Source organism: Lagopus leucura, unplaced genomic scaffold, assembly GCF_019238085.1.
Source record: "Lagopus leucura isolate 7727_CA_CO unplaced genomic scaffold, USGS_WTPT01 Super-Scaffold_100026, whole genome shotgun sequence".
NCBI classification, from domain to species: Eukaryota; Metazoa; Chordata; class Aves; order Galliformes; family Phasianidae; genus Lagopus; species Lagopus leucura.
Window position 1 is genome coordinate 4,908,262 of NW_024962277.1, and position 23,251 is coordinate 4,931,512.

The following is a 23,251-nucleotide window of genomic DNA, read 5'->3' on the forward strand; positions in this document are numbered from 1 at the left end:
AGCCCTGGCACAGCTCTCACTGCTTGTTTTCTTAACGTGCAATGTAAGTTTGATGTGAAAATCGGAGCTTCCGAATGAAAATATGTAGGTGTCCCACTCTCGTGTTTGATGGGAGGAGTTTCAGACTGGAGGTATACAACAACAGAAACAATCACAAGTCCCTTTGGTTTCCTTGATGATGCTGACTTGGCTGGGAGGAAGCCTGGCTCCTGCTGCTAGACTGCCTGGCAGTGCCCGTATGGCCCTGAGCTGTCTGCTGTGGCTGGGAAAAGGCAAAGGATACATTTGGAGCTGTGGATCAAGGAAGCATGGATGGACACCAGAGTGCTGCCGCAGAGTGAATGTTGTTTTGTTGGGCTTTCCACGACAGTACTGGAAATGCCAGCATCCAGCTGGGTACCCACTGTTGGGGGTCAGCCTGGGGGCTGGGACAGCTTGGGGTTGGGTTGGAGCGGGCAAGAGGCACAAACATCCTGGTCATCAGTGAGGCTTTGGAAGCACAGGAACTAGTGAATCTGCTAAACCTTAGTGTCAGATAGAAATTGTTTGCTCAACTTTTTGTTTTTTATATCTACAATGTCACACAGCACAACTTTTAAACTTTAATTGAATCCTCTGCTTAAAAGGACCAAGCATAAAGCTCAGCAGCATGCCAGGCCAGTAGCTTCTGAGATTCCTCTGCACATCTCTGTGTGATACAAGGAACCTGGGCCACTCCCTCCTTCAGTAACAGGGAGAGGTGACCTTTCTTACTTATATTTTAAGAACTGTTACAAAGAAGGCTGCTTTACGGAGTGTGTTGAAAGGCTCTCGTGCAGTCACCCCACCACTATCCATGGCTAAGGGCCACAACCAGAATGCATCAGCTGATGGGAATGCTGCAGTTCCCAGCCCTCTCCAAGGCAGGATGTTTCAGAAGCAGTCTCCTCTTGTGCTAGCCAGTGCTAGAATGCGCTGCAGTGGGGGAAACGTGAAACTCTTCTGGCAGAGCAGCAAGCAGGGAATGAAAGTTCATCTGACATAAGGCAGAGCTGAGCAGCTTGTTCCTGGGTCCCTGGCACTTCAGCACGTCTGCGCTTAGGCTGTGTGCTCAAGGTCACAGCCCCATGGCCGTGCATGCTGGTGTCCTCACAGGAGGTGCCTGCAGCTGGAGGCTGCGCCCATCGCTCCCAAACCCGTGACTGCACGGCATCCTTCTGTCCTCCCTGGCCCCGAGTCAGGTGGAGCTCAGCAGGGTGGTAACTGCAGTGTGAGCACAGTGCGGGCAGGGGCTGTGCTCTGTGCTCAGCACTCAGCTCTATCTCACTTTAGCAGCTCTCTCAGCCTCAGTTTATTTATTCACCTGTTTTAAGGGGAGGATACCCAAATGGCCTTATTTGCTTCCTGCCTTCAGAGAATTCATAGAGTCATCACAGAATCATTTGAGTTGGAAAGCACCTTTGAAGGCCATCTGGTCCCACTCCCCTGCACTGAACAGGGACACCTGCAGCTCCATCAGGTGCTCAGAGCACAAGCAGCCTGACCTTGGGTGTCTGCAGGGATGAGGCACCTCCACCTCTTCAGGCAACCTGTTCAATTCAGTGCTTTAAGAAAAGAAAAAAAAAGAGAACATAATGGGCTGAGCATTTTTCTCATATATAATTTGATTTCTGTCTTAAAAGGGATCAGATATTGAGTTGTGTGGTTTTGAAGACCACTGTGTGATCGACTGTTATCCTGTGTACAAGCAACGGAGCATCTTCGTAGGCTGTGTAACAAGCCTCCTGCAGCCAGTAGCCGGGCTGGGCAGGGAGCAAAGAGCTGAGACTTGCGGCGGAGCCAAAAAGGAAGAGAGAAAAAAAAGCGCCCAACCCAAGCAGCCCGCAGGCGGCGGGGGGGGGGGGGGGGCGGCTCGTCTCGTCTCGACTCTGCAGCTCCCCCCCCCGGCTTTTCCTTTCGCTTCGAGGCCGCCCTGACCTCGGCGCAAGGAGAGATCCGTTCCGCGCCGCCCATGGGCCATGCTCTACCGGAGCCGTGAGTGCCGACCGGCGTGCCGGCCCGACCCGGGGCTGCGGGGCTTCTGCTCGGGGGCTGCGGGGTGAAGCCGGGGGTTCTGGGGCTTCTGCTCGGGGCTGCCTGCGTGCCGGGCACTCAGGCTTGGCGGAGGGAGCACAGCGTGCAGTTGAAGCTTGTAAAGCGCGTCTCTTCGCGTTTCCTTAAGCACGAGAGTTTGTACTGCCAGGGATCCATTCCCGTTCGGTCGTGGGAAAATAACAAGTCGGATTGCAATGTAACAATTAACAGATAAATAAGAAAACACTGCGTGCTGGGGCTGCCTCGGCAAGGGTATAACATTTAGCAAATAAAATAACTCCATAAATAAACAGATTGGGAAGAAGCAGGAGGAAACAGCCGCGGCTTTGGATCAGCCGACAGGAAATGCACGGCTGCCCTCCGCGCTGGAGCAGCTCGGGGTGGGCTGCCAAGGAGCCGAGCTCCAGCTCCGAGCTCCAGCAGTCCCTGTGCTTTGAAAGCAGTTGCTGCCTTCAGGTGCGCCGGGAACACGCGGGATCTGCGCCCAGAGCACAGGGGTTTGTGGAGCTGACTGTACCAGCCCATCGCTGCTGCTGGTCCTGAGGACGGGGCGCAGCCCTGTGCTGAGTGCCACGGGCACTGTCCTTGGCTTGGAGCTGGATGGTGGCCTTTAAGGTCCCCTCTGACCAACACTATCCCACGGTACGATGACCTCAGGAGGGGATGCAGTGGGCAGTGCTACCAGGACCCCAGCGCAGTGCTGTGTGAGTGGGGCATGGCCACGTTTCTCCTGGCACCTTGAGCCCAAGCCACACTGTGCAGGGGAGGCTCAGAGGCATACATGCCATGGGTGTGAGCAGGAGCTATATTTAACCACCGGTTCCCATATCATCATCAGAGCTGACGGGACAAAAATACCTCCAGTCAGTGCATGCTGCAGCTCTCCTGGCAGCTCGGCTTCACCCCATGCTCAGTACTCATGGGGGAGGCTTTGCTCTGTGCCACGCTGGGTGTTTCCATTTCTGCCCTTGAGGTGCTGGTGGAGGTGCCAGGGGAGTGCTATGAGTGGCTGTGTGACACGGCCATGTGTCACCGTGTGTGCTTTCCCACTGCTGCAGTATATCAGTAGAGAGGTGAAATAGCCTTAAGAGTGTGGTGAAAGGAGACATAAAGTGACAATGCCTCTTTCTGTTGCCACAACAAGGTCAAGGTTGTGCTATGTGCTGTAATAATAGTGGTAAGTCAAAAATCTGCTTTCATGCTGCTCAGAAAATCTGACTTCCTGAAGGTAAATGCCACTAACTCTGGATGCTTGAACCCTTTCCATTTTCTCAAGAACAGGCACCATAAACATCGCCGTATTTTGCAATATTAAAAATACTTCAATGAGTTTTTTATTCTATATTCTTAATCTTTCTAAAGGTAAGGAGGCTGCTTCCCTTTTAGGAAGGAGTTGTAGGATGCATATCGTGGGGTTTGTTTGTTAGTGGAGGTACTCGTGGCAAGATGGGCTGCAGGAACCCTGTGCTGCAGGCAGCTCCCATACAACACGGAGGGGATAGCCTCAGGCTGAAGGGCAGGCAGTGATGGGTGATGCCTGGGGGTGCTGTAGAGCTTGGGATGTGCTGCCTTCATCAGAGCTGTCCCAGGCTATGCTGCGGTGCTGGGAGCTGCTCACAGCTCATTCTGTACCTTTGCCATATGAGGATGCAGGATTTCCCCATACGTTACAAAAATATCAGATTTTTCAGTAAAAGAAAATAAGCTTGCAGTAATAAATAATGTATCTCCTTATCGTAGTTTGCAAAGCCAAGGTTCAGCCTTGCTTCTCTGCAGGGTTTGTAGCCAGGAATGGCACATTGCCTCCATGAGTCAACGGGTAATTAAATGTTTATGGAATGTTGTGCTAATGAGAGCTTTAAAACACGCAGAGTTCCTGTGCTTCCTCGTGAAGAAGTTATATCCGGGATTTGAACAGTTAAACTATCTGTGGAAAAAGCAAATCGTGGCCGTGCTAATTCTGCATTTAATCGTTACAAACCTCACAGCTGGGAGTGTGAATTCCTGCTCTCGGCTCTCACGAGGCGCTTAACGCCGGCTCGAAGTGTTTTTCGCAGCACTGAGCCCCCAGCCCCAGCACGGCTCCAGCACGGCCCCAGCGGCGGCCGCACGGGGGCGGTGGCGCGGGACGGGGCGGGACGGGGCGGTGCTGCCCGGCCCCAGGGCGGCCCCGGAGCGCTCGGCGGCAGGAAGGGCCGCAGCCCCGGGCTGGGCCGCTATGCTCGGTGAGTGCGGGGCTATGGGGTCTGCGGGAGCATCGCTTCGGGGACGCCGGTCGCGTCCCGATAGCCGCCTCCCGGCGCGGCGGTGCCGGGTGTTCTGCTGGCGGTCTCGTGTGTTTTTCGGAAGTTTATTTGTATTTTTTTTCTCGGAAGCCCCGTCGTTGCGTGTCCGGGCTCAGCGCACGGGGCGCTCCGTTGGCGTGCAGCCGCTCACCTGTGCCATCGCGCGTTTCTCAACGCCGTCTTTTGTAAACTCGGGATCCCCGCGCTGGGGCCACCCCTGCAGCTGCTGCAGCTTCGGAGCTGGCTTTCGTCTGTGAGTCACAGCCCGTGAGTCACCGGGCTGAGGGTGGCATTCGGGAAGCGGCGGTGCTGCGTAAACCTCAAGCCCTTGGCAAGTGCGCGGCGATGCCGGGCTGTGTGTGAGCCTGGTGCTGGGACGCGAGGGCTCCACGGGACGTGTGAGCTTGTGCTGAGGCTCGTGGTTGCTGAATGGAAATAAGCGTGGGTTTGAACTTAAGCGTATGCATTTTTCCACTGCAAGTGGGGAATTTGTAATGGACGTGGGCAGAAGAACGCACCTCGAGGCAGCAGCTGTGTGCCAGATCCCACAGCTCAGCTGGCACACGGGATTGAGGGGAGTGTGCCACTGACACCGGGTCGCAGTCTCCTGCTCATTAGGATCAAGCAGCTGCAAGGCGCCGTGCTTCTGCTTACCAAAGGCCCACTGGTTACCTCTTACATGGAGTAGAGGAAAGTGTATAAGGAAGCACCACGTTCAACTCTCAAGAGTCATTTAATGCTTTGCTTTTTTCTGTTTTTAGAAGACAGTCAGATAATGCTGAGTTACCGAGGTTGCTATCAAGGACTCTCGCTGTCTGGCAACGAACTCACAGTTAGCAGCAGTTGGCCTGGAGGGGGCCTGGTGCCTCCCACCTCTCTGTACTTCCAGGCCTGGGGAGCAGAGCCATCGCTCCTCTTGGGGAAGGGGTTTGGTTAACAGTGAAGTTTGATCATTTCAGGCAACTTCCCTGCAGTCAGATTTCCTCTCTTAAGTCCTCCACGCCCCTTTGTTGGGCTATTGAAGGGGGAAAGCCAACAACTAGATGAGTGTGAAAGCTAAAATTTTGCTGAGATGCTTTAGCAGGGAGTCTGCAGAGACATGTGCACTTTGTTGGTCACATGCCTTAAGGTTTTAATTATCAGCTCAGCTTTGTGACATTTTTGAAAATCATCGGGTATTTCTGCAGGAAGTTGCAACCTGACCTTGCATTGCCCAGCAGATGCTGCTGGAGTTTCTAGAACTGATGTTTATGAATGGTGTGCATGATGAACAAGAAGATCTATTGGGGTTTTGTTTGTTGTGTTGAAATTTTATCTGCTTTATCTCATCTGTCTGTTTGGTAACTTGAAGGAGGCAGGCTACTAAGGGAGAATAACCAGCGATCAACACCATAATAAAGATACAGTGGTAAGAGGCAGTATCACAAGTCCTTATGCAAATATCAATATGGTGGTTCACTGGGGATGCCCACCTGCACAGCTTCTGGCTTCTTTCAGGTCCCCTGGGCCCAGGCTGGGATTGGAGCAGGGAGCACAGTTCACTGCAGCGATCGAGCATGGAAGGGCTGAGCGCAGGCCTACAAGTTTGAAATTCTGCTTGTTTTTTGTTTAAACCATGCTAGGTGTAGGTTTAAGGGTGCAGTTTATGGGTGATGTGTCCATAGGAATATGCATTTTTTTTTTTATCTGAAAGGGCAGCAAAAGTAGGATGTGGAAGAGTGTACACAAAGACAAAAATCCAGTGTGCTCTGTCCTGTTTGTTGTTCCTTATACAGCGAGCTATTTGGAGTCTTCTAAGGAAAGAATAAGCAAAAACAAAGCTACCAAGCAGTTCTTGACTGCCACTGTAACCTGATAGTCATGCTAGTGGTGTCCCCAGCATTCATCTGATGTCTCTTGACAGAAAGCTGGTAAGCCAGAAAGCCTCCCTTGGAAGGAGGAGCAGAGGCGTGTCATAGAATGCCTTGGCTTTGCAGGGACCTTAAAGCCCATCCAGTTCCAACCCGTGCTGCGGGCTGGCTGCCCCCCACTGGTGCCTGCTCCTCTTGTGGGCTGTGCAGCTGGCTGTGGAGCTGCAGGATGTGGCCTCAGACAGCTGACAGTGCCATGTGCTGTGGCTGAGACCCCAGTCTCACAGTTCTGCTGCTCAGGCAAGTGCTGGCTGAAGGGCTGATGATCCTTGCAATGCTGGTATGGCTACGGCTTAGAAACAAAGTTGTCATAGCATGAAGGTTTTGAATTTTCCTTTCAGTAGCTGTCATCTCTTCGGGACACTGTGCTGCTGGTGGCACTGGCGGGGACAGGAGCTGGCTGGGGCAAGCAAGGCTGTGGAGCAGCACGTGGGAGTCTGAAATGCATGTGTGTGTTTCCTAGATATCCTTATCACCCCTGGGCAGGGTGCTGCATCTCAGCCATTAGCATCAGTGACGATTTGTGTTGTGTTTGGTTTTGTTTTTTTTTTAATGTAATTATTATTATTTTGTAATTTAGCAGCTGGTGCACTGGTTGGTGGTTCTGTGGTGTGTTCTCTCTTCCCTGGTGTATGTACCAGAAACTTGAACACAGCCATTGCTCTGTTGTTTGAGCAAAGACTTCTCCAATTAGAGGAGAGCTGGCGGGCTTCAGAAGAGGCAGGGGAGGAGCTGGGCTTTGTTTTTGCTCTGGCGGTGCTGAGCATGATGATATCTCACTAGAATGTTTTAAACCTTGTGCCCAGTCCCTCCTCCCAGAGTGAAGTAACGTGGGGAGGCAGTGGTACAGGTGTGTGAAGTGTCTTTGCAGGATGCAGAGAATGGAGCATCCCATGAGGCTGGGGCGCATCACACAGATGCTGGAGCCAGGCCTGAGGCATGTCCTCAGATGGCACAGGTAGCACTGTCTGCAGGGGGCATTGACTCACTCTTTGCTTATGTGTTTGGCTTAGATCAGAGGAAAATGGAGACACCCAGAAAATCTGAGTGAGGCTTATGCAGTGTAATGCAATCTGCAGTGTGTGAGCGTGCGGGTTTCAGATGGCAGCAAAAAGCCCTTGATAAGACCAGCGATGATTCAGTGAATCTGTACAGATGTGCCACGAGGACACACCGCGTTCCTGACTGCTCAGAAAAGAGTGTCAGCTCAAATATGATCTCCAGCTGGTCACAATTAGCTTCACTGCTGTGGCTGCTGCTGATAGACTTCCACGTGCTGCCTGCATGGAATCAGCAATGATGAGGCAGCGATGGAGTGTGTGGGAAGCAGAGATGATACATCAGGGCTGCTGTTATTTTACAAACTGAGATACATTCAATCTGTCGGAACCTTGTTGTTCTTTTGGTACTTGCTGTGGTTTGTTGATTGAATGTCAAGGTGTTTTTTGAAGTTAAATTTCTTCTCTAGCTTGTTAGACCTCAATTTAACACGTGCTTTTTGTAAGGCTGCAGAAAGAACAGAGTTGTTTATGACATCCAGTGTCGCTGTGGATCATGCAAGTGATGCAGAGGAGGAAGGAGGTAGCGAGCGAGATGCACCTCACTCCCCACAATGTATTGGCATGGGCAGACAACTTGACAGAGCCTGATGCCCTATCAGTGTCTCCTGGTCCCCACCTCAGCCTGTAGTGCATCCAGATGAGTGGGTTTGAAGAGATGTTTGATCTCAGCCCTGAGTCAGATAGTGTTGAACTTGTTGCAGCAAAAGGGAACTGCAGAGCAAATAGCGCAGTGTGTTTCTAACAGCTTGCTGTGAGGCTGCCTTGAGAGCCAGCAGCAGAAAGGCTAGGAATTAGAAACACATGGAAATGAGACGTGTCTGTATGCAAAGAGAGAATGGAACTGAAGTACTTTTGTGCTTGTGGAATTGCAGCTCTGTGCAGTATCAACGGCCGCGTGCCTTTATTTGAGTGGGAGCAACTTTGATTCTAGAGAAGTTGTGACTTCACAGTGATCATGATGCCAGATTCTTGTGAACCCTTTCCTGTAAGTGCAGTTAGGGCTACAAACGTGCAGAAAAAAAGGGGGATGTAACAAAATTAACAAACATGATATGGGAAGGACAAGGGCTTTGCAAAGGTGCAGTGCATCACATGTTTGTTTTCTGGCTTTTTTTCCCTTCATTCTTTTGTTTATCTTCTCTAAATCACAGGGCACAGAGAGCTGATGATGGTCTATTCTGGTAGCCAAAATACCATTAAAAAATACCATAAAATGCCATAAAATGCCATAAAATACCATAAACCCATGTGTGTGCTTTAAGTATGGGGAAGGCACTGCATTCTTACTCTGTTCAGTTTGAATGGAGGGGTTTGTGCAGATCAGGTGTGATGTGTGTGCTTCCAGGGTTGGTGACCAGTGGAGCTGGTGGAGCACACTCATGCAGGTTCGGTGTTTTAATGCTTATTTCAGGCATTGTAACAGATGGTTCTGTTTCTAAATCTAATGTGAGCACAGTAATCCTACCTGAACATGTCTGTGTCTTTAATTTCATAGTGGCACAACACTGTGCTGTAGGGAAAGCTATCAGCTAAGAGGTGAACTCCTACAAAATCCATTACTATCAAATTGGAAACTGTGTCCAAAATGACAGCAAGTCTTGATTCATGTATTTGCAGATGGCCAGGTTAATAAAAAAAAAAAAAAAAAGGTGTTTTAGTGAGATGTGTATTTGAGTGTACTGTCATGGTAAGAAAAAATTACTGCTTTTTGAATGCTTGTTCTCCCCTCTCCCAGGTGATGTGGAAGGGAAGTTTGCCTTCTCTGAACAGTTTCATGGCATGTTAGCAGAGATTTGTTCCTAATGTTCTGAGCTGTTTACACAGGGCAAATTGCTGATTTCTCCTGTTAGACAAAAGGCATCACTGACTCTTGGTGGTTGGGTGATACTGGTGCATCTTTCACCCTGTTGTGCCCAGCTTCCCAGCCTCCCATCCTGTACCACCAGCCCTGCTGTTGTCAGGTCCTCAGCAGCAGGCAAAGACCAGCCCTGTGCTATGTTCCAGTCACATAATATGGACCTTTTGCCATTCTATCTAAGAGAGAACCTTACTTTATGAAACACATTTCCATCTTTTTTTTTTTTTTTTAATAAAATCTTATTTTTAAACTGTGCAGTCGAACTTTCTATTTATAAATGGTAGAAAGCCTTCAGTGACTTAACTTTAGGACTGGATGGTTGCTGTCAATGTATTTGAGGTATCCATCAGTACCTGACATCAAGTGGTTTAGAAGCTTCTTCCTTTGGGAAGACAGAGATGCTCAGGTGACTGCCAGGAATTTGGGTACCTGTAATTTTGAGTGCATGGATCTCTGAAGCACACAGCTGCGCTGCAGGTCAGCTTTCCAGAATTATCTGCTGGTAATTTACTGGATTTTAGGTATTAATTCAGTGTATTTTAGGTATTTAACCACTCTTAGAAAAATGAAATGTACACGATTTAAAAATGGCTTGCTAAGTACTTACTGTGGTTTGTTCTTTGTGTTCTTCTGTCTCTAGATCAGTCGTATTGTCACCGGCTGCAACACGACATGTATTTTCTTACAAGCAATAGCCGACTGAATGAGCAAGTGGTTGATAAAATTATTCTTCAGCTTAACAGAGTCTACCCCCAAATTCTTACCAATACAGAAGCGGAAAAGGTAACTTAATTTTACTCCATCTCTGAATGTTCTGTTGTTTTTCTGCGAGCTGTCTAGGACCCTTTTGTCCACATAATTAAAAAAGCACACAGTCTGCCCCATCTCCTTGGGGAGAGCTTAATTGGAACTGATATTAGCAGACCTTAAGCACTTTTGGGATTAGTAAATGTGTCTTCACACAGTGTGCCTCTGTGTTAAGAAAATTGTATCCCTAACTTTCCAGATAAGGCCACCTCTTTTCTGTAGGTAGCAGCTCAAAGGATGGATTTGGCGTGCATGTGCTGAGTTGCTGCTTCACCCCACTGATCCCTTTTCCCAGCTATAAGTGTGGGAGCTGAGAAATGGATGGAGTTAATAACGTAACTATATATGGAGAAAGGCCTCCTTTGCTCAGGAGCTTCAAAATAAATATGAAAAGAATATATCTTTATTTTATTTCTACACTTAGCAGACATAAATGTACTGCTTTCCTATAGGTCCAGGGAAATTTCTGTCAACTCTATTGACAGTTTGAGAAGCTTACCATCCTCCCGTATTCATTTGACCTTGTGAGAACTTTGTCAGAATAAGGCGTGTTGTATCAGGTACATTGTATTCCTGTCCCCCTAGAGAATGAATTGATCCTAACTAAATGTACTGCAAATGTTATCTGCTGCACTGGTATGAAATCTAATGCTCTGCTGAGAATGGTTTTGGTCGCTTTCCAGATACTCTGGGATCGGTTTGATGTGGGTAGAGTGCACATTTTCATTCTCTTTGTAATGTCTTCTAGAATTCATCATATTTTAGACCATAGAAAAAAGAGCTTTCTTCTGCAGCTGCTTGCCATGGTGCTTGAGTAATGAGAATTCATAAACGCTGCATTGGGTATGCAGCAGTGCTGGAAGCAATCAAATGTGTAGTCTTGGGATGATGAACACTCCAATATTGTGACTAATGTCATCAGTATAAAATACCTTTTTGGGTGATCACCACTAGGCAACTAAGGGAAAACCTGAAAACATTAGAATTCCATAGGGTGTACGTTCATGTTTTCTGTTTGCTGTCAGAATCAAATTGTAGAGTGGCAAGTATTGAATTGAATGGGGAGAAACATCAAATGTGGAGTAGCTGTCACTTTACTAGGGAAAAATAAAAGAGGAAAGGCAGAGAAAATGTGCTCACCATCAAGAGATGCTTCCAGATGGAGCTCAGCGTATTGAAGTGTCCCATGCAACGTATACATAGGTTCCCTTAATTTTCTGGCACATTGTTTTTGGCAATATAAAATGGGCTCAATTCTCTGTCATACCATAAAATAATGTGAAATTGTTCTCTAGCTGTTGTAATCTCCTTTCTGATGAGTGCTTTTCTCTTACAGTTCAGGAATCCAAAGGCATCACTCCATACCAGGCTCTCAGATCTGATAAAGCACCTTCTTAAGAAAGGAGAGAGACACTGTCAGGAATTTTACAGGGCTTTACAGATCAATGCTGAACAGCTCTATAATGACCTGCCAAGCAGGAAAATCTTGAGTAAGTTGATTTGTAACTTGACTGAGTTGTCTATTTCCTCATCAGTGAATTATGAAACCTCATTTCACTTCTTTTGTTCAGATTATTTAAATGATTATTTATTTATCCCCCATATGTGGATTTGACTGCATAGTTGTTCTTTGTTGGCTGGTGTAGGCCGTCTGAAATTCTTTGATAGCCTTGAAATACGAGTCTGTGCCCTTGAAACAGCTCAATTTCTACATGTAAGATAGCAATATCACTCATATGAAGGACAGTTCCTCTACGTAATGGTTGTCCCCTCCTGGCTTTTTTATTTTCACTATGCTTACTCTAATTGGTAGCAAATCAGAACATTACAGTAAAGTAACCTCAGATTTGTTAATCACAAAAACCCAACAGTTGGGAATCTTGCCTTTTCCCCAATACATAGATCGTCCAGTTGTGTCCAGTTGAAGATGAAGCAACCACATTGTTAAATCATGCTTCATTCATAGGTCCTTGTGATGCAGAACAGAGACACCAATCTCCATGACATTAAATGCAGGACGTATTTTGTGCAGTTCACGTGCCTGACTGATGTCCATAGAATTGCCCACCAAAAATATGTACATGTTTGGGCCTCAATGCTTTTGAGGTACATACATACATACAAGTTTGACTCTATACACAAAGGAGCTCATTTCTCTAAAGAAAAGTATCAAGCCTGACTTTCTTATGTGTTGGTTTTACTTTATCATCTACTGATCTGGAGGAAAAGAGCGGTGTTCCAAATGCATGGGAAGTATGTTCAGGCCTCCAGCACACGGAAATGACCTGAGCAGCTTGAGGAAAAGGTCTATGTTTAAGTTAATGAAGCTGCATAGGGATTGTAGTATAAAAAGTCCTTATAAACGGTCTAACAGCTCTATTGCTTCACTGGACAATTGATCTCTAGTTATTAGAAAGTCAATTATGTGCTGAGGGGAAATTTTAGCAATGTGGGTCAAGCTCCAGTTAGATGCAAAGTGTTGCACCAAAAGTCAACAGGTTTTAAAAACAAAGAAGCAAAACAAAAGCTACTACCACCAACAAAAGCAAACAAAAAAATTGTATCTCCTTTATTTCTAGACTGTGGCATATTAATTACAAAAAATAAAAATAAAAATTGTAATGACTTTTTAATGTACAACATTGTCTAGCCTTGTTTAGCCTTTTGTGTTGAAAGAAAAGGTTTGTGTCTATCTAACACAAAGAGAAAACAGCTGGGAGACTACACCATTTCACTACCTGCACAGACAGGCTGCCAAGTTGCCTCAGCTTTCCAAATTCCATACCCAAACCATACTGAACAGGGAGACCTTATGGATTCAGCCTCATGGCAGCTTTAAAGCATGCTTGTAATTTGCTGATCACCTTGCAGAAGTCATGCCCATAGGGGGAAGGGAACAGGCTCCTCGATCAAATAGCTGTGAATCTGTCATTTTCACCTGAGGGAGAGGTGTAGAGCCACAGGTTTTTCTGCCAAACTGACTGAATGACAGTCTTTAGTAATTAACAGCAACTAAGAACGTAATTTTAAGAGTATTTTGATGGTTTAAGTTCTGTTAATATTCAATACTTTTGACTATTGAGCCATTTCTGAAAATGAGATTTAAGTTATCTTAGCCAAGTCCTGCCTACATCCCATAGAGAAGTTAGCTGGGTGCTCGTAATAGCATAGCTGTGCCCAAGGTCATCTGTACCCATAAAACCCTTGCTGGAGGCTGTGTGATGTTGAGACAAAGACTCTTCCCACTGCATTTGCTCTTGTCATAGCTGGACAGGCAGCAGAAAGGAAATTTGCACAGTGCTGTTAGCCAGAGCAGAAGCATGCTCAGCTTTGCACCTTGGTGACTGATACAGGCTGGTTTAGCAATAGGGATCAGTATATTAGTTTAAAAATAGACTGATTGTGGTCCCCCAAAACCACTGGCTGCTATTGCATTTTGCAAAGGGACCCCAGGGAACAGTCACTGCTAACATGGGGAGTTCGTTCTAAGGACACAGGTCCAACTGAAGCAAGCAGGCTTGTTGGAAATGTTTTGGGGCACTGGTGATCTGTGGCCTGGACAAAATAGATTGCATGCCATAGATTACGTGCAGCTGTGCATCTGAAAAGTATTTTTCACACAGGTGAATCTTTCAAAGATTTTGTTCTTATTTAAAAAACAAACAAAACCTTCAAAATTTGTGCAAGAACAAAGTTTCTTTGCCTCGAATACAATGTTGGAAGTGAGATGTTCAGCAATGTCTACGAGTTCCCACTAGAGGGTGGAGAAGGCACACGGCACAGACCCTGTCGCAGCTACTGAAGCCAAATGAGTTTTCCATGTGACTCAGAGAATGTTTTTACACGAACTAGAAGGATAAAGGATCCGCTCAGTTCTGCCCAATGGTAGCTTGACAGGAGTGCAGAGCTGGAAGCGTGAGGAATTGTGTGCTAGGTTATCTGGAGAAGACTGCCCTCAAAACACGCAGTCTGCATGTGTGATTGCCATTGACAGAGTACGTTGTGGGAGGCTCTGCAGCAATTCTTTCTCCTTCAGTGGCTCCCAAGTGTGCAGCCAAGTGGTTGCAATGCTGCTGCTCTGCAGGAGAGCCATGCTGTCCCCCCTCACGGGATGGGAGACATGCAGAAATGGAGGAGAATCAGGCTGGGCCTGATCCAGTGAAGCACAGATACTATTTGGGTACTTTACTCCACAGCAGCTTCCTTAGTGTCCTCTCACCCATCCTGGCATGCCTGAGGAGAGCCTAGATGTCTGTCCTGTCTCAAGCGCTTCCAAAGGCTGTTTTGTTATTCCTTCGTCCTACAAGTGCAGAGGATTAGCTTGGAGTACACCTTCATGGCAGGTCTCTAAGTGAAAGAAGAGACCTAGCAATACTGCTGCCTTCTGAATTCTTGTGTTTCAACTAAATGGCTTCGTTGCTGCTAACTCTTGGAAAGCTTAAGGTCAACCTCCTTTTCTACTTGAGTTCACAGAAAAATGTCATCTAGAGGCCAAAACTACTTATGCCAAATGTTAGTATGTAGTCCCTCCAGATTTCAAAAGAGACTGTATGTGTATTTAGCCGAGAGCAGAATTTGGGTAAGCAATATGTGCCAAGCAGTTTGTTCCAAGGGCTCCGTCTGCCATATATGCCAATGCCCAGAGACTTACTCAAGAACAGAAAGGGTGGTGGTACGTTCAATCAGAAGGTTGTTCTCAGATTAGCGTGTGCTTTGGCCCACAAATGTTTTGTATGTGTTACGCTACAAGTTTCTGGCGTTGCAGAAGGAGTACTTCATGCTTTCCTCACTTGGGAAGCAGTTTGACTGCTCTGAAGTAATCAAGTGTGCCAGGGATTTTCAGTCGGTGTCCCTCGTGTGTGAATCCAAGAGCTGCTGTATGCAATGTTCCTTCTGTAGGCAGGGCTTAAGCAGATGGGAGGTGCTGCTGCAGCTCCTTACAGCTGTTCATGGTGCATTCGAATGACCTGTGGCTGTCTTCTGATCAATATACACCCGGGTGTAAGTGTAGCAATGATTTACTTCTGGAGGAGCCAATATTTCATGTCAAAAAGAGGTATTTTTTGGCCGTGTGGTATTTTGCATGTGCTTATTATGTTTGTGTTTGCTTGAGCTGAATACTAACTTCTGATATGTTGCTTTTATTTCTAGAAACCACAGATTCCGCAGAGATAGACACTGACAAGGAGAAATGTATGCTAAATGACAGGGGTAAATAAATGCACACAGTGTCACTTTACGGAATGGCTTTTCAGATTATGATGCAATTTATTTTATTATATAATTTGCATTTCATGTAACATAGTTTGTTTTACGATGTCTTTACTGTCACCATCTAAGCAGAATGAATGGAAGGAAGCTTACTGAGCTGCTGCTGAGGCAGCCAGTGCCAGGAAATTCAAGAGACGAGTTTAATCAATATTTACAGTGGTATTTTTACTTGTGCTGTTTTAGCTAAGCTGTTCATTTACTATGATTTCTCCAATGCTTGAATAGTAAAGGCTATCCTGCTGCTGTGATTTTTTTTTTTAATAGCTTTCAAGTTTTTTTTTATTTTCTTTTAAGCTTCCAATTTAATTACAAATCCTTTGGGGAAAAAACAAAACACAAAAAACAACAAAACAACAGATGAGCGAGAGTAAACTTAGGTATATCTGCTGTAGAATAACATGTTAAACTTACTTCCTCTTCCTTTCTCAATGCCCAGATTAGAGGGAGGTCAGTAATTTTAGTCACTAGAAGATGTTTTGAAAAGGAATTGAAGAATGAAAGAAACTGAAAGAAAGATGTAATTTTTTTTTTTTTTAATTCATTGTGACCTTTTTCTCATTTAAATGTTAGTTGATGTTTTATTTAAAAATTTCCATTTGATTATGAGAGATCAAGAGTCTTATATAAGCTTCTGTGACAGTTTTTTGCCTCGGAAGAAGGCTGAAATGAACACATTGTAACTCATTGTGTGGTTTTGTTTGGTTGCTTATTTCTTGAATACTCTAATGTGGTTGGCTCCACTGACTCATTAGTCTGGACTGACAGGTGCAGTTTAAATGTAGGTGTAGTCATGGCAAAGTCATAAATACAAATGGAATATTAGATGATAAAGAGGCAGATATAAATCTTTGAGGTCTTCGTTAATGGATAAGCATGAATTAGAAAGGTTCCATTGAGCATCAGCATTAAGCTGTGTGTAATTCCAGGCAGGCACATTAAAGCAGTGTTTCCAATGAGAGATTTGTTTGAGGTATGTGTGAGGTGCTGCATTTCAGAATTGTGAACAGGAACAAGAATATTTGCTTTTGTCATGGAAGCATCATTTGTGGAACATCTGTGTATATATACATATATATACATATATATAATCACACACAGTCCTTTCCTGTTCCATTTTATATGGAGGCATGCACAAATGCTATTGGAATAAGTGAGACATATAGCCACAGGAATCAAGTGAGTCCTGTGTGCTAATTACAAACAAGGCAACGGAGCTGATGCTTGGCAGTGCCTGGGCTTCTGGCATCAGCTCTGTTCTGCTTCTCTGGCATTTGCTGTTTTGATGAAGCCTGATCATACACGCTTTGTACAGAAGGACGGTGAGGTGTGATTGAAGCCAGTGGAGCAACAGGATTCAGAGAAAGCAGCAACTTCAGTGGTAGGCAAAAGCAAAGAAAGGGAACATACAAAACCCTAACAACTTGCTTGTATGGAATTGTAGTTATCTTGTGGTGTATTTTCACAATACTTCTTCCCCGTGGGCAGTACACTGACCCAACAGAGGCAAGTTTTGGAGTAAGACACTGCACTGTGTGGGTTATGTGCCAGTGATCTCGTTACTATTTGGTTGTAGTATTTAAAGGGTTTCTTTACACCAAGTTTTAGGCTAAGAAAATGCCTCAGAAGACTCTTGCTTCCATTGACTAGAACACAGGTGAACAGAGATGAACAATGAATGGTGTCAAAGTAACTGTAATAAAAACTAATTGCAGTACAATAAATGTTCTTCATAGTATGTTAGCTACAGCACATACATAACTGTGAATGTGTTAACCTCATTTGAGTACGCTTAGTTATGCATATGAACAGCAATTGATGATTTATGAACTGAGATAAACTTTCACTTCTCTGCTCTGTCTTAATGAGTCCCCTTTTCCATTTTCTCTAGGCCCAGTGTTTTTCCTCGCCTGTTTCAGTGCAGCAGCAGGATTTGCCTTATTTTGGTATTGCTGTAACTCAGGTAATCTACCCTGGTATTTTTCCTGTTGATTGCCTTACTTCAGCTTGTGACGGGGAGAGCAGTGTGCTTCTCAGTCTAACACAGCTTACTTAATAGAGCGGGTCAAGGTGTCATCATTCATTAATGAGGTTAGGATGCAAACTGCACTTCAGACATGCCGAGATATAAATAATGGATTGTTTGTCGACAGAGGATGCCACAAACAGGGGCTCTTTTAAAAGTCAGTCATCATGTGAGCTCCTGTTGCTATGGCAGTGGGTCATGGCTCCCAGCAGCTACGAGGCGGAGGCAGAAGGGAAGCCCAAACCTGCTGGTCCCACACCTCTGGGGAGCCACGACCATCTGCAGCGGTGGGACTTGGTGCAGTCACTGAGCCTTAGCAGCTGCAGTGTTCACCCTGCAGTGCTGGGTGTTTGCCATGCCTGGTGACTGGGAGCTTCTGCATCACGCTGTAGATACCTGCTCCATTTCCTAGTCCTGCCTGCTGCTCTTCCAGAGGGTGACTCTTAGCAGAGAGGTGTTGGTACTTGTTCCTGGGTTGACTCTGGTGAGCCAGCACCAGTGGGAACAGACAGCTGGTGCAGGGGGATCCTCTTGTGCCTCTGCAGTGTGGGAGGTGTCAGACTTCGTGTGGTAGGTGGGGAGCAGAACTCAAACTTATGTTGGATCGGTGCCGTCTGCTCCTCATTTCCTGCTCACAGCAGTCACGGTTGGGTGTTGCTGCTGACATTTTTCCAGGAGCTGTGGGCTGCTGACCCTGATCTGTAGCCCAGCTCATGGATGTTTGGGCTGTGTTCCCTTTCGTTCCCAGATCTGAGTCCCTCTGCAGGACTTTCTCTCGAGTCAGGATTTAAGACTAAAAGGGAACCATTAGGCCATAGCATAGGCTAACCCTACTGCTTTCTTAGCTGCCTTTGTCTTCCTTCACCTGTTTTAGTACCAGCATTTTCATAAAGAACCCCAGACAACTTCCTGTAACTTCCCTTGATCCCAGTTAATTACCCAGAGCTCCCCAGTCCCCAGAGCTCCCCAGGTCTTTTGTTCCGAGTCTTTTCAGCTTTTGTTTCTCTTTCCTGTACCTATGCAGTGTCTCTGTTCCCCCACAGTAATGGCCACCAGAGCCAGGTCCTCACACTGCTCAGGGCAATGCTTGGGTGCAGAACTGCTGCCATCCCTAGCTCAGTCGGCTCCTGTGTGTGTCTACAATTGCAGCAGTGCTGGTATTCATCGTTATCCTGCCTTGGCAGCCAATGCATGCAATATTGAAGGAAACAGGCTTTCCTCTAGAGTAATTTTTGTATTGATTTTTATTTTTTGTAGATGCTGCTCGCTAGCTAGAATGAAATTTAACTGTGTTATGTTCTTTTTCCTCCCATCTTCATTTCTGTTTTAGATGCAAAAGTAATAGGAAGATCCAGGAGAATCTTGGGTTTTTCTCCTATTATCATAGGAAGACATGTTAGAAAAATTTGTATGCTGTATTTGGAAGACATCTCAAGAAACTGAGGAAAAGCTGCCTCTTCGCTTAGACATCTGTACAGTGTGTCTGCCAAGGGAAGACAACGGTGCATGAATATTAATGTACTATACTCTCATACCAAAGATTTTATTAACTAGTTTCATCAATAATTGTGTTGCCTCAAGATGTATTTAGATTTGCAGCTATATATGTCCTTCCTTGTGGGAATGGACCATTTATTTTTGTAAATGCTTATTTTAAAATATTTATCATTTGGATAAAAGTATTTTTAACACAAACTCTGAAACGATATCCTATCTGATCACGGGTTTGCATATGTGTATTTTATACTGGAATGAAGGAACACAACTGTTTAACGAATGCTAGCCTGTCTTTTATGGTAATTAATTTAAGAAAAGCACTTAAAAGAAAAAACCAAAACCACACACACTCAAAGCCTTACTAAGAAATTGATCTCTATCTCAGGACTGTCTGTTTTGTCTGAATCCTTTATATTTACTACCTGAGCTCAGGTGGGCACTGGCTCCTGCAAAGCTTTTCAGTGCCAGTTACCTCTGTATGCCTAGTCATACACGTGTCCTTGCCATGTGTTGTAGTCCTCCTCTTTGTGCATCCTTCCACCTGCATTGTTCAGCTTGGGTTCAACTGTACACCACGGTTTGATTGCGCAGGAGCTCATGCAGGCCAGCACCCAGCCCAGGAGTGTTCTGGGGGACTGCAAGGTCAGATCTGAAGCACTTGAAATTACTAAGAAGACTTCTCAGATTTGGCTTTGTCTTTTCCAAGTGGGGTGTTCTGGGGACTGTACATCCAAGAAATCTACAGTGTTTTGCAAGGATGTCAAATTTGACTTTTTTTTTTTAATGGCCAAAAATATGTCTACCTATTTGGAGAGCCTGAGGTTGCTCATGATGCCATTTTGATTTTATGTTTTTCGTCTGTAAGTTGGAACCTGGAAAACTTGCAAATAGCATCTTCAACAAACAGAATAAGATCAGAGTTCTCGAGGGTGGTTCAGGGAGACAGGGCTGCAAGTTAAGCATGCAGTATCTATGACTCTAACCATGGTCCTGCCTGGCTCAGTACAAATGGCAGTGGGAAGTGGCATTGTCAGGGGGTAGTTCTTCAGTTGCTTGCTCAAGAGTGTAAAGAATTTGGTGAGGGGATGGGACTGTGTTTGATGTAGTGAGAAAGATGCTTTGTCTCTTCTTTCACTGGAATGAAAATTCCAAATCAGATTGAAAGCTGTTAGAATTTCTCTTGGGATCCTTCAGTGCATGGTGCCTTGTGCTGTAGCTGCTACTTATTCAGGCAGCCATCCCATGGAAGACTAAGTGGTTTTCTCAAAACATTCAAATTGAAGATTGCCTTGAAGCTATAAGCTTCATTCATGCTATAAAAATGTCTACATTTTCTCGCAAGCAAATCATCCCACAGTAGCTGTATTTCTTTCCAGGACAACTCACCAGACGCAGTAGCAAGGGTGTAGTCTAAAAGAAGAATTGTGTACAGGGCCAAGTTTCCAAATAAAAGACCCAAAGCGTATTTTCAGGAAGCATCTGAGAGATGAAAGGGCTCAACAGCTCCTGATTCTACTCTTCTGACAATGTTTCTGCCTCCTGCACAGTGCGCAGGAGGTGAGATCTTGAGAACCTACTGGGCAGTGTTTTGTGTAGGTGGACATACTCCAAGGTCTGCAGTGGGCCACAGGGTTTGATACACACTTGACAGCTTGATTGATGAAAACATACAAAAGACCGGCAAAGTAACACCCAGCAGGGCAGTTTTAGACGACTTTTCCCCTGTCTCCATCCCACCATCTCTCATGTCTCCTTGATCCAATCTCCTTGGGAGTCTTACTAAGGAGAGAACTCTAACGGGGATGAGAGCATTTCCTGTAGCACTGCCAAACAGCTTTGCTGCCTGAGTTGCACCATGAGCTGCTGCTGTGCTGCCTTCCATCTTGGGATGGGCTTTAGTTATGTCCTGTTGTATTTGCTGTTTGTTTTTTCCTCCAACAAACCATCTGTAATTTATAGCATTTGGAATTAACTGTTACGCTCCCCTCTGTTGCTTAAATCCCTTAAGCAGCACCTTTTTAGGGGGCTAGAAAAAATAGATTTGAAATCCAAAGGGCTTTTAAATCTTTGCCTTAAAGCCAACTCTGAAACATCATCACAGGAACAGTATTCCATTTTACATGGAAATATTATTCACAATATTCTCAACAGTCACATTTCATTTCAAAGCAAAGCCAGAGGTCATGATGCTGCTAGGCAGGTTCCTTCTGCTGGGGTTATCCAGCACCTCACCCTTAAATAACAGGTTGCAAATTGCTGTGAACTGTTGCTGTAGCCTGCAGAAGCTGTCAGTGCCTTGTCTGAACTGCAGCAGCAGTGGCTGTGAGGTTGCATGTGGCCCTCACACTTCCTTATGCCAAGAGGCTTCCTTGAGCCTTGAAAACAATGAGAATTGGAAAGTTTACTGAAGGCTGTGGCTGTATTTCTTCCTTTTCTTAGGTTGCTTAAGATGAGAATGTCTCTTAGGAAAAAAATGCCAGGACAAGCAATCCGCAGGGCTAGGGCTGGGAGGAAGAATAAGCTCAGATTCATCCCAGCACTGGTGATGACCTGACAGCAAAGAACAGAAAATTATCCGTTCCTCTGTCAGTGCTAGTTGTTAGTGTGAGAATTGAGGCAAGGTTTAGAACTGTTATGTGCATGGGTTTGTGTAGTGTGTAGTCTCTGGAGAAAGCAATGACTTGGTTCCTTTCCCTCCTTTTCCCTTCACTGCTGTAATCCCTACAAAAGGTTTCAAGAAGTCAGGCAGAGTTGCAGCAGGTGTTCTGTAGTTCTCTGGGGTAGAACAGAGCACTGCAGGTGAGACTGTTGGGAGATACACATTTTCTTTGAAGATTTTTCTTTCAGGAACAAATGCCATGGCTTAATACACTTCTTCACAAGTGTGCAGCAAGTGCAGGCAGATGAAGTGACAGTGCTGTACTTAGTTCCTGGAGGAGGTACATATGTACCTGCCTGGGAGTCAGGTCCTTCTGGGCAAGCACGGCTCTTCACTTCAAAGTAAATTACATAGGGCCTGGATGAGCCTGTATTGCTGCAGACTCCCTGCTCCCCTGTTTAGTCAGGCTGTGTTTGCTGCTGTAGCTGTGCCGGTATTTGGGAGTGTGTTAGCTGTGTGTGGGGGGAAGTTGTCCTGCATTTGCAAAATTCAGTAGGTGGCTGAGCGCACAGAGGATAGAGGATGTTCTTGCAAACGCTGTGGTAAACATACGGTAGACATAGAGGAGCTAATAGAAAGCAGTCCTGTTTTCAGCTTAACCTCTCACATTGTGCAGCTCTGGTTGGAGAAGAAAAATATTTGCTTTTCTCCTGCAGCATAAGGAGCAGCATGGGCTGAGGAGCCCAGCAGTTCTGATGTCTGCAAACATAGCACTGGGGAGAGGTGGGCAGGAGGACTGACATCTGACAGACTGACAGACAAGAGTGGAAGCATGCGGGCTGTCAGCAGTGCCCACAGGGCTGCGCCAGCAGGGCTCACTGCAGCTCCAGGGAGTCCAGCCCCTCACTGCTGTCCCACTGTCTACCCCAAAGTCTTCCTTCCTTGCTTTTTCTCATGAATGGGCATTTTGATTTAAAGCAAAGCTGAACTGCCCGCGGTTGTCTCAGCCCTAGTGTCCGTGCTGCCGAGGTCCCAGCAGGATTGCTGGGCAGCTCCCAGCAGCGAGCAGGCAGGCCGAGCAGCTCAGGCAGAGTGGGGCGTCTGCATCCCGAGCTGGGAGGCGAGGTGACAGCTCACACTATCGGTGTGCACAGCCCCATGTGCAGACAGCCTGCTGTTTAAAGTGCTTCAGTGCTGGCCGGCGTGCCTGCGAGCGAGGGCTCTAATGAGGAGATCATTCACTGCAGAGCATGCGGGGCTGCTCGATAGCTGCTGCTGCAACTGCCTAGGCGAAGCTGTCTTCCTTAAGTTCTTTCATTTGTTTTTTTTTTCTTATACTGTAATAATTTGAAAACATTTGGTTAAAAACTGCAGTTGCAGATGCGTTGTACTGCTGTTCTTCATAATCAAAAGTTATTCTGAAAACGTGTCTTGCCTTAGCTGTGTGATCAAGTGTTGCTGTTACACAAAGAAACAGTAACTGTTTGCTGTACTGCACAGGGCCTGTGTTTTGTAATCATTTATCTTCACATAGGTCTTCTTTAATTCTGTAAGAATTAATGACATTCATTTTTTTTATGCGAAGCTGGCCATGTAAACTGTAATAAAGTCTGTACTGAGCAAAGCGCTGCTGTGTGGTGTGATGTGCTCTGCCCTCCCAGAAGGGCCCAACGCCTTGTCCTCATGGCGGCTGTCTGCCTGCTGCTCTCCAGTGGTTAATTTGCTGTGGGGCATGTGGGAGGCCCTGGCATGGTGTCGGTTTGACAGCCCTATGAATCATTGCCTAGTGAGGCTGGTGTGGGTCTTACAGCTGTGTTGTAGCTGTGTTGTGGCTCAGCTGGGTTTACTTTGACCACCCCTAAAGGCA

The 23,251-nt window shown here is 46.0% G+C and overlaps 1 protein-coding gene across 5 annotated transcripts; it reads left to right on the forward strand.

Annotated features, from left to right (window-relative positions):
• Positions 1-1,905: 1,905 nt before the first annotated feature.
• CARD19 (caspase recruitment domain family member 19) lies at positions 1,906-19,065 on the forward strand. Of its 5 annotated transcripts, none has more exons than XM_042880247.1 (6): positions 1,906-2,013; positions 9,828-9,970; positions 11,331-11,484; positions 15,146-15,205; positions 17,154-17,225; positions 18,619-19,065. In XM_042880247.1, exons 1-6 carry the CDS (start codon positions 1,998-2,000, stop codon positions 18,729-18,731), a joined length of 558 nt encoding a protein of 185 aa, XP_042736181.1. In that variant the 5' UTR covers positions 1,906-1,997; the 3' UTR covers positions 18,732-19,065. The 5 variants fall into 5 exon arrangements, with proteins under 5 accessions (XP_042736181.1, XP_042736180.1, XP_042736183.1 ...); XM_042880246.1 differs by lacking the exon at positions 1,906-2,013 and adding an exon at positions 3,152-3,250; XM_042880249.1 differs by lacking the exon at positions 1,906-2,013 and adding an exon at positions 3,152-3,250 and having other exon boundaries at positions 15,146-15,187.
• Positions 19,066-23,251: the final 4,186 nt, after the last annotated feature.

What these genes read in the sequence shown, in the direction of transcription:
- CARD19 (XM_042880246.1), top strand. An exon ending in CCAATACAGAAGCGGAAAAG is followed by an intron (nt 9,971 to 11,330) that starts GTAACTTAATTT and finishes TTTCTCTTACAG; the next exon opens with TTCAGGAATCCAAAGGCATC. An exon ending in TTGGTATTGCTGTAACTCAG is followed by an intron (nt 17,226 to 18,618) that starts GTAATCTACCCT and finishes TTTCTGTTTTAG; the next exon opens with ATGCAAAAGTAATAGGAAGA.